Below are 16868 nucleotides of genomic sequence, written 5' to 3' on the forward strand. Positions count from 1 at the left end.
GAGGCTACTAGTGAAGATACAAAAAAGGTGAAATGGAAGCATTAGAAGCCCCTCAAAGGAAGCACTCACTCACTGCTCCTAGACATAGGGCTAGCCCTGATCTGTGTATTCAAGCAGTTGTCAAGTCCTCCATTCCTACCCAAATAAAGAAAGTGTTTGGTTTAGGCAGTATCACTCAGTTACAGGCTGGGTTGACATTCATAGATGAGTCTCGCCGTTTATTTAGCCTTCACCTTGTTAGAAATAGATTGGGCCTCATACAATGCTCAGTCCAGAACAGAAACTACAACAACCAAAAACAATTAATAGCCCATGCACAGAGAAAACACAATATGAACAAAACTGCTGTACTAATGTGTTAAAAAATAAAAAAGATTCATTTGATTATAAATACTGGATTCTAGTTCTCATCTTACAGCACCAGAGAGGAAATTGTTCTAAAATTGATAACCTGTGTTTTTCCTTCCCAAAGTTCATGTTCCCATTCAAATTGCACTAAATCTTTAGAGACTTTGCCTTCTGAGCCTAAAACCTATTTCCATACCTAATTCTCATATCTTGGTAAATACTTGTAATGTATCTAGGAAATCAAAGACATAATTTCTTTTTCAATATATGCAAAGACATCCATCTCCTGTGGTTGAGGGGATGAGTTAAATGTTACAAAGAAATCAGAGGAAAGTGGATGGGGGCTTTGGTGCAGCTCCTTGCCCCTCTGGCACTGTTTTTATTTCCCTGTAACAGCACCAATGTGTAAGGGAAATAAACTAAGATTCTGGCCTCTTGGCTGCTCCCAGAACAAGACAGTGTTATTTTAATGTACACTAAGGAGAAGATGGGAAAAGAAAAATACAAAAGAGCATCAAAGCCCTCCCACCAACCCTTGCCTCTAAAGTCTTAAGCAAGAGCCCCAGCCTCTGCTATTCTATCTTCTGCTCTGTGCATAGTGAGCAGGTAATCAGCAAGGCTAATCAAAAACGCATTCATTACCGCAGAGCGGCAGTGGGTGAAAGCAACTGCAGCTTTCTTCTGGCAAGTGGTTTCTGGACTGGCACAATCCAATCTCCGTGGCTCTTTCGCAAGCCTTTTGCCTCCCCCTGCCCTCTCCCTCCCCCACCCATCCTAGCGGTCTCTGCCATGCCCAATTCTGCTTCTCCATTAAAGGCAATCTAATTCTTACAGTTGACAATTTTTCCTCCTCAATCACTCTGACATTGCTCTATGAAAGCTGTTTTCTGCCTAATAAGTCTTCTGGGCATTTTTATATGCCTTTAAAGGTGTTTCTTCACTTGAAAAATACATTTTTCCTTTGTTTTCAAAATAAGAAGCCATTTCTTGTCAGGGCCAAACAAAATCAAATGCTGACAGCTTCTGCAAATGCAAATGCCTTTCCTGCTTCCTCCAACTTAGCAAAATGGACTCTCTCAGAGTTCCCAGAACCAAAAGAAGCTCAGAGAAATCTGTGCTAAAATGCACTTATGGGCCTCGAGCTAGTAACAATAAGAGCTAATATTACTGAGCATTTGTTACATGCCAGGCATAATTCAATGTACTTTAATTATCTCATTCAATCCTCACAATGTCCTTATGAAGGATTTGTTACTTATTATCATCCCCATTGTACAGATGAAAATGGTGAGATCCAAGGAGGTCGAATCAGTCTAACACAAGTTGTAGATGGGGTATTTTGAACTCAGGCTGAGTGGCCCTTCCTTTAAACCACCTACCATGGTTCTGATGGAAAAAGATGAGTATACCACTATGCACACTGCCTCATCCTCTCTCAGACAGTAAAGTTAACCCTTCCAGGCTATGAGATTGGCATTCAGTAAGTAACTATTTTCTGGGAGAAGTGAAGAGTACTCCCTCCATCCCCTGAAAAAATAAATTATCTTTAGCTAAGCTAGAGAGAGAAACTTTTAAAAACAAAACAAACTTTTCTTTCAAGTGTTTGTTTTTCCCAATCAGTCTACAATGGTAGTTGAGTGGCCACTGAGCTTGTATGGCATAGAGGCAGCTATCCGTTCTCTGCCTTTTGGGAACACACAAACTAGTTGGGATTTCAGAACAGAACACACACACACACACACACACACACACACACACACACACATACAGAGAGAGAGAGAGAGAGAGAGAAAGAGAGAAAGAGAATGATGTGGAGGCAGGGTGACAGAGAGGCTTCCTGGACTTGATTTCACATCTACCACTTAGAGCTATGTAACCTTGGGCAAGCCATTCAATCTCTCTGTGTGACTCATTTCCTCAGCTGTAAAATTGAAGTAATAATAGTACTTACCTCATAGGGGGCTATTAGGATTAGATAATCTAATATATAAAAGTACTTAGCACATGCCTGGCACATAGAAAGTACTTGATAAATAATAACTCACACTACAATTTCTTTCCCCTGGCATGAAATTCGTAGCTCATGTCGTACATCCAAGGTTTCAGTGAAGAAGTGATTGGTGGTAATTTGGAGCAAAGATGGCAATAACTAAGTATGTTTTATTAACACTTCAACTTTGTCCCAAATAAAACTGGGAAATTTCTGATTCTACTTCAGAAGTATACTATGAAGGAATAATAGACACTGGGGTCTACTAGAGAGGGGAGATAGGGAGGGGGCCAAGGGATGAAAAAATACCTATAGGGTAGTATGCTCACTACTTGGGCGACAGGATCATTTCTACCCCAAACTTCAGCATCATGCAATATACCGATGTAACAAACTGCACATGTACTCCTTGAATCCAAAATGAAAGTTGCAATTATAAAAAAAGAACTACCATGAAAAGACACTAGATTGGAATACTGGGGATTTCAGAAAACCAGATATTTTCCATTTAAGCTCTGGTATCAGAGAAGGTTTGAAAAATAAACATCTCAAAACCATAACTTTTTATTCAAAAGCATCTACTCTCTAAATTCTAGGGGACTATGTTTTATTTTTAGTACAACATGAAGGAAACTACAAAAATGACAAAATAGCCCATTTTTTAACTTGAAAAAATGATTTCCGTCAGGGTTTTTTTAAGTGGCAAGCACCTGTCCTGGATTTAAAATAAGATTCAATTTATCTAAATTCATTTTACACTCAAATTTTTAGATGCATGCCCATTGCATAAAGCAAGATTTGCCCATATTATAAGGTATAGAAGCAAATTGCTGACGTCCATTTCCATTTTCTCAGCATTTGCAACCCAGCCTTTTATCATGCTGTGGCCAGCTACAGACATAGTCAGCCAATTTCCACAATCTTGAGAAACAGGAAATGTTATACTAACTCAGACCTTCAATTCTTCTCAACTGTCATCTGTCCCTTAATAGTAACATAAGGACTGCTTTCCACCAAGTACCTTGTAGAATATACGAATCACTTTTATCAGACAAAATACAGAAAAGAAGAGGGAAAGGATGAGTAAGTTTTATAAATGAAGAGGCAACGAGAGAAAAGTTATTCTTTCCTTGTCCCTTTCCAGATCCACCCTCCAGTATTCTCCACCAACCTCTGCACCTCAAGAGGCACTATCCTAAGTATAATGTATGGTCACTGCTATCTAAGAGTTTGCCAAATCTAATCCACCGGACACAAGGGCACTTGGGTCTGTTCTTTTTCAGTTCATCCATGTAATCAGAAACTTTTTCTCCCTTGTATTCCTCCTAATGTATGTACCATTATGTTAAGCATCATTAGATCTTGCTTTTGACTTAATTCATGTATTCACTCATTTGAAAAATAAATATTTAGCATCCATTAAACTCAATGCATTGTTATAGGTGCTAGGATTACAGCAGTAAACAGAACAGACAAAAAAAAATTCCCTCCCTTCATGGAGCTCACAAAATCTTAAACAGAAAAGCAAAATTAGCAAAATATCTAGTTAGAGTTAAAATGTAAAGTTTTACATTTTAGAGTTACAATGTGTATTTTACACTTAGAGTTAAATGTCTAAATTTTACATTTAGAGTTAAAATGTGTATTCCAATACCAAATTAGTTGGTTCCCTCAAGTTTCATCCTTTTTAGAAAGACAGTAAAAGGTTTATAATTTTTAATGGGTTAGTTTGGAAATGTAAACATTCCATTGGTTCATGGATTTTTTCACCACGCTGCTCCTGATTCCAAGAAGAATTTGAGGTCACTTAAAGTAAAAGACACATAAATTTGTTGCTTTAATTTATTACCCAGAAATCTAACTAGAGCAAAAGTCACATAATGTGTTGGAGGAGAAGTGTAAGGTTCAATAGTCAAGATCTCTATGGCTTTCTACTTGGGTAATTTGTCTGCAATTATTGGAAACTTCCACAAGGTGGTGGTAATGATGCCTTAGTTTATAACCATACCACAAAGGCAGGCTGATATCACGGGTATAATTTACTTGAAATAAAGATACAGTGTACTCTCTAACCATAAAATTTAGTTTCTCAAAATCCTTTGGCAGTATTCATGTTTAAAGAGCTTAGGGTGTTTTCCTGAAACTTCGTAAGAAAATTTAGATCTTGAGTGAGCCTATGAAAGCCTTATGTATGTATGTATGTATGTATGTATGTATGTATGTATTTAAGACAGCGCCTCACAATGTTGCCCAGGCTGGAGTGCAATGCCGCGATCATGGTTCGCTACAGCCTCGACCTCTCCAGTCTCAGGTGATCCTCCCACCTCAGCCTCCTGAGTAGCTGGGACTATAGGCATGCGCCACCACACCCAGATAGCTTTTATATTTTTTGTAGAGAAGGGGTCTCGCCATGTTGCCAAGGCTGGTCTTGAACTCCTGGATTCAAGCAATCCACCCGTTTCAGCCTCCCAAAGTGCTAAGACATGAGCCACTGCACCTGGCCAGCCCTCATTTATTAATTCATTCAGCACACTTTTATTGAGAAGCCTCTGGGTACTAAGAATTGTACAAAGCACTTAAAAATAAATTTTGTGTTCACAAAAAAATACAATAAGGGAAGCATCCTATAATAAAAGGAAAAATCAATGACACTCACATTCTAACTTGTTAATAATAGGAACTGTGCAATTTCTTTCCATTTAACATCTCTTGTGTAATAGATGCTTTTCAGCGTCTCTTTCCTTTAAGGTTCATATGAAATGCTTCTAATTTTGGTTTGAATGGAATATGGGGATGCTAATAGTACTTATCTCAAAGGGTTGTGGTAGGAGTTCAAAAAAACAATACATTTAAACCATTTAGTAGAATACCTAGCATGAGGTAAGAAATAAATGTTAGCTATCATCATCACTGTCATCATCATGATCATCATTGCCTTCATTATCGTTGTTATCTTCCTCCTCATCATCATCATTGTTATCATTGCCATCATCAGGAAAAAGGATCAAGTTAATCTGTATATACCAGAAATCTGAGTAAAGGAAATTCAGAATTGGGAAAGAGTCACTGCTTTCCCGTTATTATCAAAATGTGACAATGTTCTAAGCTCTTAAACACTACATTAAGAGGGAGGAAATATTTGTTTTTGCTTTGTTTTGTTTTGTTCTGTTTTGTTTTGTTTTTAAAGGCATTGCCTCACAAAGACTTTCCTAGTGTGGTGCCTCTGTATATGGAATGATCTTCCCCCAAGGGAACTCAATTTGAGTTTAGATAGCAGAGCAGGTAGGATCTATAAGACCACTCTTTGGCTGGTTTCCTGCCAAGATACAGTGATTGTCTCTTGTTCTGTAACATGTAACTTCTCTTGGGACTGGGGCTACCCACTGAGGGAGGCTGGGTGAAGCAGTGAGGAACTGTTTGTACCTCCCTAGAGGAAGCCGCCTCATTTCCTGTGGACCCTGTAGGGCTCTTAGTGAATGAGCTTCCTCCCTGGGGCCTGGAGTCAAGGGCCCAGGTAACTGAAGAGGGAGGTGCTCCAGACTGGCCCATTCTTCTCTAGAGTAGGCACTGCCCTCAGTGTGACCTGTGCAATCACACAGGGCTCCATGCTAGAAGGGCTCATGCTTGGATTTATGCACTGTCATTTCTGTCTTGAAATTCTTAAAAATGTTTAAAGAAGGTGCCTAGCACTTTCAGTTTTGTTCTAAGTCCTGCAAATTATGTAGCCAGTCCTATCTGCCCTGAAGAGTTTCCAAACATTGTGTGGGCCTTGTTCTTAGTTTCCCTCCTTCCTGCTACTACTTAGAGTCCATTTCACTCTCTCACCCTTGATTCCAACTAAGTGTTGGTAGCTCAGCAGAAACCAGCTTTCTGCCCAACCCTGAGCTCTGGTGACCACTGTAGAGATATTTTCATAACTGCTGCTTCCTCTTGGTTAGCATTTTCTCTAAAATAAAAAAGAACATTAACAATAACACAAGGATAATATTACTTGAAGCACTGATAACTAGTAACAGGAACTGTAGGTAACTTGCGGTGAATTAATGGGGGAAAAAAAGGCAGCATAGGAAGTCAGACAGCCATGGCTTTTGCATTGGATTTGGGAAAGTAACAGATATTCTGTCCTGATGCAATTTCTTCAGCTGTAGAATGTCTAGAAAAGTAAAAGCAGCTGAAGTACTCCTAGAAAGTTCACATTTCCTGGTAATTCTATGATTCGAGCTAATCAACTTCACCAACTTGAATACCATAATATTAAGTGTATTGTAACAATGATCTTTCCCTCTCCCCTCTTCACCCTCCTCCCTCATCCCTCTCCTTTTCTCTCTAATGCTTTATTTGGAGATACAAATAAGATGTATCCCCAATTCACAGATCAAATCACTGAGTCTCAGAGAATTTAAATGATAGCCTGATGTCACATTCCTAGTAATTTTGGCAGAATTGTTATTAGAATCCAAGTTTTCAGATCCCTAGTTCAATACTCACATTTCTGAAAAGGTGTGTATAAACTTATTTGGTTTTTCTAAAACTCCTATTCTGAATACATAAGAGTTGGGTTCCTCAACAGTGGCACTATTTGGTGCTGCCTTGCGCATTATAAGGGGTTGAGCAGCATCTCTGGCCTCTACCCACTAAATTCCTGTAGCACCACCCTACACTGCCAGGAATCATGATCAAAAATGTCTCCTAAACATTGCCACTTGTCCTCCAGGGGGCAAAATCACATCTGACTGACAACCATTGCACAAGAGCAGTTCACTACTTAAGGGAAAACTTAAGCAAATCTTTTACTAAACTACAAAACTCTTTCCAAATTTCTAGTTCCACAAATTGGATTTTTTTAAACTAGAGTGTACCTGTATTTTCAAAGGATAAAACTACTAATTTTAATTTTGTGGGTAATTGCCCAGAAAAATGTGGAGTGGTTAATATGCTTTTATTTTTCCTCAAAATATTATGTTCATGAAATTGATGTCACAAAGACTCAACAGAATATGCCCACAGCACACAGATTATAACAGATTAAACTTTAGGAAAACCAGCAATTGCAATTCCTCTTTAAGAATTAGCCACAGGCAAGTATCTTAAAATTCAAATGTTTCCAGTTATCTTTTTATTCCCCTAAATACTCTGAATTTTCTTTCAAAGCAGGAAACCCAAAACTCCCTACATCTAAAGGAGTGTTAAAAATACCTTATTCCTCAAGATGGCTAAACTCAAATCCCCAGCTGACAAATTAGGAAGCAGAAATTAGGAGGTGGAAATAGCAAACAAGCAGATAGCAAGTCTTCCATCTGGCCCTTAAAGCAACCATATATAAGACCTACATTGTCTCAGCTAGATTGACCATAGAAATTCGCATTCATACTGAGGTATTTTTATCCCGGTGAAAGGGGGCACTTATAATTGTTCCAAGACCATGGGCATGAACTGAATGGTCTTGGGCAAACAAAAATATATGATCACCCTAGCTTTAGACCATTCATAGAAATATATTATGGCCAGAGGCCTGCTGTATTAGTTAGCTATGGCTCCACAACAAGGTGCCCCAAACCTTAGTGGCTTAAAACCGTATCAGTCACTTATTCCTTGCTGATGGACGGATTGGCTGGGGTTCAGCTGATCTAGACTGGCCCCAGTAGTGCAGTGCTGTTACAGGTTGTAGTAGCTGGGGTGGCTCTGCTTCTCACCGTAGGTCTGAATCAACTGGAGCTGCTCTGCTACACGTCTTCCATCTTTCTTGGGCCAGCAAATTAGCTGTTACATGTTCTTTTCATGGCACTGACAGAGCTGAAGATGGCAAGCAGATATGTGTGAAGTTTCCTAAGATGTAAGCTGAAATTGGTGCACTGTCACTTTTTCCCACATGCCATTGGCCAGAGCAAGTCACATGGCCAAGTTAAAGGGCAGGAAAACAAACTGCCCACAATGAGGCCATGATAAAGATATGGATTCAGGAAAGGGTGAATAATTAGAGCTCTCATTCAATCTAACATGTGTACTGCACTCATTCCAACCCCATCACCACCACCCCCACACATATATGCACCTCAAAAATGGGGAAAAAGTCTATTTGCCTTCATATGATGTTATCTGGCATGATGCTGACTCAGATCCTAACATCAGTCATGTAAGTTTCAGAATCCAGAGTCAATTTCCAATTTTCATAAGTACTTCAAAAAATGGAAACTTTTCCAGTTGAGTGTAAAGCATAACTCCTCAAACAATTGGCACCAAGAATTCCTCGACATCTCTAGAACTCTCAAATCTACTCAAACATGCAACCCCTCCCAGGTAGGGCTGGGAGGACGGGCTAGTTTTAGTTTGGGGGTTAATTTCTCCCTGACTTGCCTATGCTGTTTCCCAGTTATCATTTTTTAACCTTCCCTGAGGGATAAAATGGTATACATTAACAAAAATGTCAACAATATTTTCTCTGGGAGGTAACCTGGAATAATTCACAATAAATTAACACTTCCCATCAGAGAGACGTTGCAGCTTATAAGAATGTCACTTTGTGAGAAGTGGGAGTCCTGAAGCCATGTGATTTCCATCTACAGTTTTCAAGCCCATTCAGAGTCTACCAGGGGATAATTACTTGCTAAGATGTAACCATCCCAGCAGAATGTATTTATTATGATTCAGTTCTATCTACATCCTCAGTATCACAGCATGAAGGAAACTCTGGTCTGGTGAATAAAACCCTAGAGGGATAAGAAATTCCAATCCTTACCACATGGCTGTATGACCTTGGGCTATTCACTTAACCTCTCTGATTCCTCAGTTTCATAGTCTGTAGAGTGACACCTATCCCGGGAAGAATGTGCGGAGGAATCTCTAGATTTTTATCTGAAAGTCTCTAAAGCCTATTTGTCTAGAAAAGAAATTATTTCTATATTAGTTTCTCACACTGGACTCTCAATATAACACAACTCTGTTAAGAACAGAATTAAAATATCAGGCAGATGCATATTGAACTAAATTTAGGGGGCTGAGCTACTAAAGTAACAGAAGGATCTCACCATTGAGGAGTCTACCTACAACAGACCAAAGACAAACCATTTTGGCAAGTCTTCAGGGGCCTGTAAACACTTGAAGAATAAAATTATTACCACCCACAATTCCCAGAGAGCAGGCCTTCAGAAAGACAGGGATGTCAGTGGTTATTTTGATTGTCTCCCAACCTCCATATCTCTCTCCCTCATTGTGTATCAATCATGTAATTTAGTGGTGGTGGGAAGACTGACCCTACATTAAACTGCACAGATGGGGCATAATCCTGGTCTCCTATGTCATGGCTACTGGTTCAGGTAATTCAGGCCTAAGCATGGCATTACATGGACACAAGATTGGATCACGAATAGTCATATGATTCACTGCCAATTAATACAAGATGATGTGACATAGATATGAAGCCAAGAAATCCTACAGCCATTTTGCCATCTTGAGGGAAGCAGAAAGGAGAGAGGAAAAGAAATTAGGTTTTTGATGAAATTGTTGAACTACTGAGTCTAATGAATTCTCAAGTCAGCCATACCTTTGGCCCTTCCAGTTATGTGAGACAATGTGTCTCCCTTAGTGTTTATATCAGTTTTAGTGGATTTGTTCTTGTCTGCAGCATGAAGTATTCTAACTGATATCAGACCATTCAAAGTATGGTCACTAACCCTGAGGGTTCTTAAAGAAGGTGGTGTGAAAGTGTTTAGTCCAGAGAGAAAGGTGTTGGGAGAGAGGTACAAAAAATACCAGGTCATCTCCAATTAATTCCTCCTCCAAATGGCTCCTGGGGATGTCTTCAGAGAATACATAGAGTTCTAAACACCCTTATCATGTATAAAAAGCAAGATAATCTGAAAATAATTTAGGACAAACAATTGCTCCCATGGCCACTGCTTGCTTGGTGTAACTGTCTCCTTCTAGACGTTTCAGTGGATCAATTTCTGGGCATATTAAATCCAAATTAATAAGGTTTTTCCTCTGACTCATAGATACACTTCCAACAGAAGCGGCTCCAGCTAGGTCTGTGTCTGAAATTTTAGCTTCTCAGGGATGTAGATGTATTAAACAACATGGAGGCAAACACTTAGATAGAAGATTTCCACAGAGGTTTCTGGAGCGGTGATATAATGGAGAAAATAGAACTATAGATAAGTAGGTCAGAGGACCTAAGCTTTCTTAGAAGTCATACCCAACCTGAATCTCCAGATATGGCTAAACTCTCTATTCTTCCCAAATAATCTGGAAGTGGCAGTACAAAAGATGGTCACAAAGAATCTGTTGTATCTAGCTTTGTTCCTTTATTAGAGCCTAGGCTAAAGTTTGGACAGTTTTTCTAACCCTAAAAAAATCTCACCTCATGGAATCATAGGATGATCAAACATAAAAGCAAGAAGGGTGCTTAGAAATCACTTTGTTCTATCTTGTGTTTGTAAGGGTTTGGGATAAGGGAAGTACCTTGTTTCAGATATTTAAACACCATCCTCTGTGCTGCCATGGTACCTGGTGCTTACCATTTTCAGAACACTTGCCACATTGCATTGCCATTGCCAGTGAATATATCTGCTCCTCCTTTGAACTTGAAATTCATGAAAAGCAAAAACTGTTTCTTGCTTCCTTATATTCCTGGTACTTAGCAAAGTTTGCCATATAGCAGGTGGTCAATAAATGTTTGTTGAAGAAATCAAAGTCAAATGGTTAGGAAATTATGCTCCCATTAGGCAAAGGATATAGTATCTTGGTTTCATTTTCTTTGAAGGGTATAGCAGTTTCCTTCCAATGAAATAGGATGATTTCTGTTGTTGTTTTCCTGATTTTTATAAAGTTAGCAAGTATGAGGCTCAATGTATGGTGTAGATCCGCTCTTAGAATTCCACTGGCCAACAGTTCTCTATGCTTATCCAAGTGCACCTCTCAAGCCTGAAACAAGCACAAAGCTCATGAAGAGAAGTACACTATTTACTTTTTGATAAAAACTGCAATGGTTATTTTCTTGCTATTTAAATTATATCATAGAGCTCATTTAAAAGTACAAAACATAGGGACTAAGACTAGGAGGTAATCCTAAATTCAGTAGGGATACTCTTAACCACAGAGGGAGAGCTAGGTTTGGGGCTTTGTTGGCAACTTCTGGTGGCTATGATGTTGCTAGTATAAAATCTAACCCCTCGTTGGAAAATCAGAGTTGAAGTTTATAAAGTGTCTCCCTGCTCTTTTGGGTGAGGGATTGGTTGCTAAAGAATCTGCATGTATTATACAGGCTTTTCAACCAACAGCAATATGCTTAGTCTACCACTGTGCCCCTGCTGGCACAGATGAGACTAGTCCAACTCTGCCAACAGCTGCCACTTACAGCTAAAAATTGAAAGAGTGGCAGCAGATAAAAGAGAGGGGGAAAAGGTATTGGGCACGGGAGGATGAAAATGGAAGGGATGGGTGGCATTTACATTCATGACTTCAGTGGAGAGTTTTCAAGTGCATAGCCACCAAAATATTTTTCTGTCTCTCATCTTTAGTTACTGACCCACCCTCATCACTCTTCAAGCCAAATGACAGTGAAGATGGCCACAGATCTTGTTCTTCCACCTCCTCTTACAGCTGACCAAGCATGGGTGGGGACCTGGCTACTTTCAGGAGTGAAGTGAGACATGCTGAAAGTCACTTTCCCCTGGTACAAAATATATTGTTCACTCACATGAAATCAAAACTAAAACCTCCTCATTAAAGTTATTCCTTTGGGACAAGGCATTGAAGGTTCCTATTAAAATGCAACTGTGTGATCTAAAAGGAGAAACACCTAGTGCCTGGCAAAGAGTAGAGGTTCTTTAAATGTGGCATTTTTAATATTAAATTTTCACTGCCTGCCATTAGAACCTTAGTAAAGATTGTCTCCTGGGCCTTTTGAGAAGCTACAATGGAAAGATTTTAATGTGGAACATTGGCTTAGACTTGATAGCAGAGTCTGAAGTTATGTGGAATATGAGGAGAGAGGAAGATGACAGCATGAGGAAACTTGGGGGACAAGAGGGCACTTTTAGCAGGTGAGAAAGAGGGAAGGGAGTTTGCAAATTAACATTTATTGATTTTTCTCTGAGGTAGGCACTGAATTAGATGCTTTCATATCAATTATCTTACTTAATTTTCACAATTGCCTTATAAAGAAAGATATTAATATTCCCATTTTGAAGATGAGAGAACTGGGGTTCAGATTAACAAAGTTGTTCAAGGTCACACACTGCCTGTATGTGATGGGACTTAGACTTGAACCTGGACGTGTATGCCTCCTAAGCCCATGTTCCTGAATAATGCTATGTCCCTGTCTACATTTGGCAGGGGGTGACCAACCTTATCTCTGCTACCCGCTTTGCCCTAATGCTTCTTCCACTGAAAAGATGAGTCTCCTCAGACTCTCATGTTTCTCCTTCACTCCTGTCCATGAAATAGCAAAATGGAGACAAAAGATTTCTATGGGTGGTGGGTGGGAGGAAACTATGCATTATCAGAATGAATAGAAATTCGGAAAGGGCCTAGAACAATTTTTCTGATTTGAAGCCATTTTGTTCCATTGTTCCAGGCTCCAGCCTAAGTCTTGCCAAATCCAAAGTTCTGGAGTAATTGATATACTAGCTGGGCTCCAGGGTCCTTCTATCCCCTGTATATTCCCAATTGTATCCCCAATGTATATCAGTTCGCTTTACACTGGCAGGAAAGTTCATGTTCCACTTAGACCAGCAGGAGAGGATATGAAAAGGAAAATAGCAGGTGTGGGGAGGATAAAACCCATGCCTTCTACAGTAACTGTAAAGTAAAAGTGAAAAACGTAAGAGATAAAGAGGATTCTTTTTCCTCATTGCAGGAGAAAGGGGCTAGGGAGAGGGGTCGATAGCCCAGGAGGTTCATCCGCAACATGCTATGGAAAAGGCCACCCGTCACTGAAATCTGGTCGGTACTGTAGGACTTCATATGTTCTTTGCTCGCCTTAGAGCAGAGGGGAAGAAGAGTCAGAAAGAATTGATAACCTCTGAGGTCATCACTCAGGGACCTAGGCTGCTAAGTCCAGAGGCAACACCAAGGGAGCAATGCAGCTAGGTACAGTTTTCTCCAACCTCAACTTTCAATCCCCACCCCCAGACCAGCTCATTCCCACACCTCCCTCCTCCTTGGTCAGTGAGCCTGAGCGTCCTTTTCATTAACCTTTTAGTTACTACCTCCACGCACATACTTTTTCCTACGCCCTCCAAAGAAGTCAGCCCCATACTGCCCATCACTGCCCAGCACCGCCCACCCCATGCCCCCGCAAGCCGGCCTCAGCACTAGTTTAAGGGGAGGGACACGCCTCCCAAAGCTGCGGGGATGGGGGTGGGGGTTGCTCATTCGCCCTCGGATCTCTGCTGTAAAAGCGGAGCGGCAGAGACCGGGCATGCGCAGCATCTTTGGGCGCATTGTGATGGGAACTGCTTCTCTGAGTCTCTACAAAGACTCTGGAGTAACCACTAATGGCCCTCCTAAGGCCCCCCTTCTTTAAGACAGACACACAAACACAGAGGCAATGCAGCTTTTTTTTTTTTTTTTTTTTTTTTTTTTTTTTTTTTGAAGGGTGGGAGGAAGTTGCAGCTTAAAAGGTTGATCCACGTTAGGAGTGGTATATTTCTATTGATCCCATCTTCCGTGTCGACAAATGCCAGCGCCTAGGCTTTGCAGTCCGGGGCTGCAGTTTGCAGTAGAGCTAAGCGGTGTGCGGCTTTAATTCCACGTCAGATCAACTTTGATCAATATCCCCCTACCGGCCCAATTGGAAGAGCCCAATTCACCGGCACTGAGCCTTTTCGCTCTTTCCTTCCCCCCCGCCCCCCCCCGCTTTAGACCTACCATCTTTTGCGGGGGGGACGCGGGGAGAGTCTCAGATTGTCTTGATAATTTATTCTTTCATTCTCTTTCTTTTGCTTCTCTATTTTTGTTTTTCGGTGTTTTGCTTGTTTTGTTCTGTGTTTTAGGTTTTTATTCTCTCTCTCTCTCTCTCTCTCTCTCTCTCTTTCATCATAGGGAGAGGAATCGCTTTGGCAAACCCAGCTTGCAGCCAATGAACCCGCCTTCCAGATTGGTGTGAAGACAGAAGTGAGGTGGGGGGAAGGGAGGGGGTGTGAGAGATCCTGGGAGTGAGAGGGAGAGAGAGGGAGCAAGAAAGGAAGAGAGAGAGAGCGAGAGAGAGAGAGAGCGAATAAGAGAGAGAGTAAGAGAGAGAGAAGAAGAAGAGGAAGAAGAGGAGGCGGCGACAGCGGAGGAGGAGGAGGACTAGTGTGGGGTGGAAAGGAAGAGTGAGCGAGAGCAAGTTAAGGGGAGGGGGTGTAAGAGCCAACGAATTATTTTTCTTTTTCTATTATTATTTTGACGACTCCTGAGTTGCGCCCATGCTCTTGTCAGCTTCGTTTTAGGCGTAGCATGGCCAGGCAGAAGAAAATGGGGCAAAACGTGCTCCGGGCGGTCTTCTTTTTAGTCCTGGGGCTTTTGGGTCATTCTCACGGAGGATTCCCCAACACCATCAGCATAGGTAAGCGCAAGCGAGCCAGTCGGTCGGTCCAGGCTCTCCCTCACCCGAGACCACTGCCCTGGCAGGGCTTTCGCTGCGGTGGGTCCCTGTCTTGTATGGCCTGGGAACTGGGACTGGGGCCGGGGACCGGCAGAGATGGTGCGGGGCGGGGGGCGGGGCGGGGGGAATCTGAGCCTCAAAGAGGTGGCTGGTCTGAAGAACCTCTGGGACAAGAGAGGGGTCTCCTGGGGATAGTGGGGGTAAAATGCTAGGTTTTCCGAGCTGAGAGGAGCACCGGAGGCGAGCAGGAGGCTGGGATGCTGCAAGGGGGTGAAGAGTCGAGGTTTTTCAGCTCGCTGCTCTGGACTTTGCCATGGCGTGCGTGCAGCTCCTGGAAGTTGTCCCAGGGTGATGCCGACTGTCTGGCCGCGCCAGGGCGCATAACCCGGGCCCGGGGTGCTCAGTCCGGGGTCTCCGGCTGTCGGGAGACAGGCTGGTGCTGGGGGAGGTGGAGCCCACTTTGGATCTCCCAGACCCGGGCAGCAGCCGGAGTCGGTGGTGGATGGGGTAGGAGGCGGAGGTGAGACAAGGGGGTTAGACAAGGAGCTGAGCGGGCAAGCAGCGAAGTCACGCAGACCACGAATACATGAATTGCCGCTGTGTCTGTCTGCAGCCCGGCTCCTGGGCTCCTGGAGGGAGTTATCTTGGCTTCTGTCTGTATTTACAAGTCTAGAAGTTAGAATTTTTGCCATTACTGAACCAGCCCCCTGTATTGTCACGGGTGAGGGTGGCTATGGGGAACGGGTTGGGGTAGCAGGGGGAACAATATTGTTTTTCTTCCCAATCTTTCCCTTCACACAAGGAAAAGATGACCAGCTGTGCGGATGGGGAGGTGGGGTGGGGGGCGACTAGAAAAAAAAGAAGGCTTCCGCCTAAGAAAGAACCAAGTCTCACTCTTGGTTCCATCGTCCTAACCCAAAACAGCCCCCTCTTCTCCCTTCTCTCTAGCCTCTTCTTTTCAGTCTAGAAAATCCAGGTTTCTCTTGGCCAAAATCTGAGTTCACAAGTCTTGAAAGACACACAGGTTGAATATCAATCCTCAATCCCATATCCCAGTAGCATTGAGAGGTATCCGGTATCTATATTGTTCCCCAATTTCTAAATGGCCCTAGGGTGGGGGAACACAAGCCAAATCTCCGTTCCCTTTGCTTATAGGTGGACTTTTCATGAGAAACACAGTGCAGGAGCACAGCGCTTTCCGCTTTGCCGTGCAGTTATACAACACCAACCAGAACACCACCGAGAAGCCCTTCCATTTGAATTACCATGTAGATCACTTGGATTCCTCCAATAGTTTTTCTGTGACAAATGCTTGTAAGTAGATCTGCTTTTCCTCCCTTTGGGACGTTGGGGACCTCATTTGCATCTTTCTTGTGGCACTTAGGGTCTGTGTGTGTGCTGGGAGATGACTGCCTCAGTAGATATTTTAGGGGCTCTGATCCATCCGGTTTCATGCTGCATAAATCAACTCCAAAGGATACTGCTGAGGGGCTTAAGACAGTAGGAAAAACTCAAGACAGTGGGCAAAAGTCTGCTCCAAATAGTGTTTGATGCAAAAGTTTCATTTTCCTCCCTGCTAACCTAGTGTGTTCCTTCTCCAACTCTCTCTCTCTCTCTCTCTTTTTTTTTTAACTGGGGAAAAAAAAGAAAGAAAAAAATAGCATGGTTGTTCAGAGAAATTTCTTCAGATGAGATTAAAAAAAGAATCAGCAGCTTCTTGATTGAGTCAATTCAGGATGTACATCACTTGACTGTTAAAGCTAGTGCCTGGCTGTAGGAACGAGCTGAATTTGACAATTGCCTAATGTGTAGGAAGCAAATATGAGAAATTCTGCAAACAAGTGACCTTGAGGGGCAGAACAGGCTGGGTTCCCTGGCCTCTTTCTGTCCTCAAATATTACCTTACTTACTGAGAGAGCTCTGATAGGAACTGATAAGACTACA

At 42.0% G+C, this 16868-nt stretch overlaps 1 protein-coding gene across 2 annotated transcripts in view; it reads left to right on the top strand.

The window, feature by feature from the left end:
- The first annotated feature begins 14716 nt into the window (after positions 1 to 14716).
- The window catches only part of GRIA3 (glutamate ionotropic receptor AMPA type subunit 3), a 319023-nt gene continuing 316871 nt past the window's right edge, over positions 14717 to 16868 (top strand). For both annotated transcript variants that reach the window (XM_015128131.3, XM_015128129.3), the window contains exons 1-2: positions 14717 to 14885; positions 16080 to 16238. In XM_015128131.3, the coding sequence (XP_014983617.1) occupies positions 14777 to 14885; positions 16080 to 16238 (268 nt within the window). In that variant the 5' untranslated portion in view covers positions 14717 to 14776. The remainder of the gene's footprint in view (positions 14886 to 16079; positions 16239 to 16868) is intronic.

The sequence above is a fragment of the Macaca mulatta genome, chromosome X, assembly GCF_049350105.2.
Source record: "Macaca mulatta isolate MMU2019108-1 chromosome X, T2T-MMU8v2.0, whole genome shotgun sequence".
Lineage (NCBI taxonomy): Eukaryota > Metazoa > Chordata > Mammalia > Primates > Cercopithecidae > Macaca > Macaca mulatta.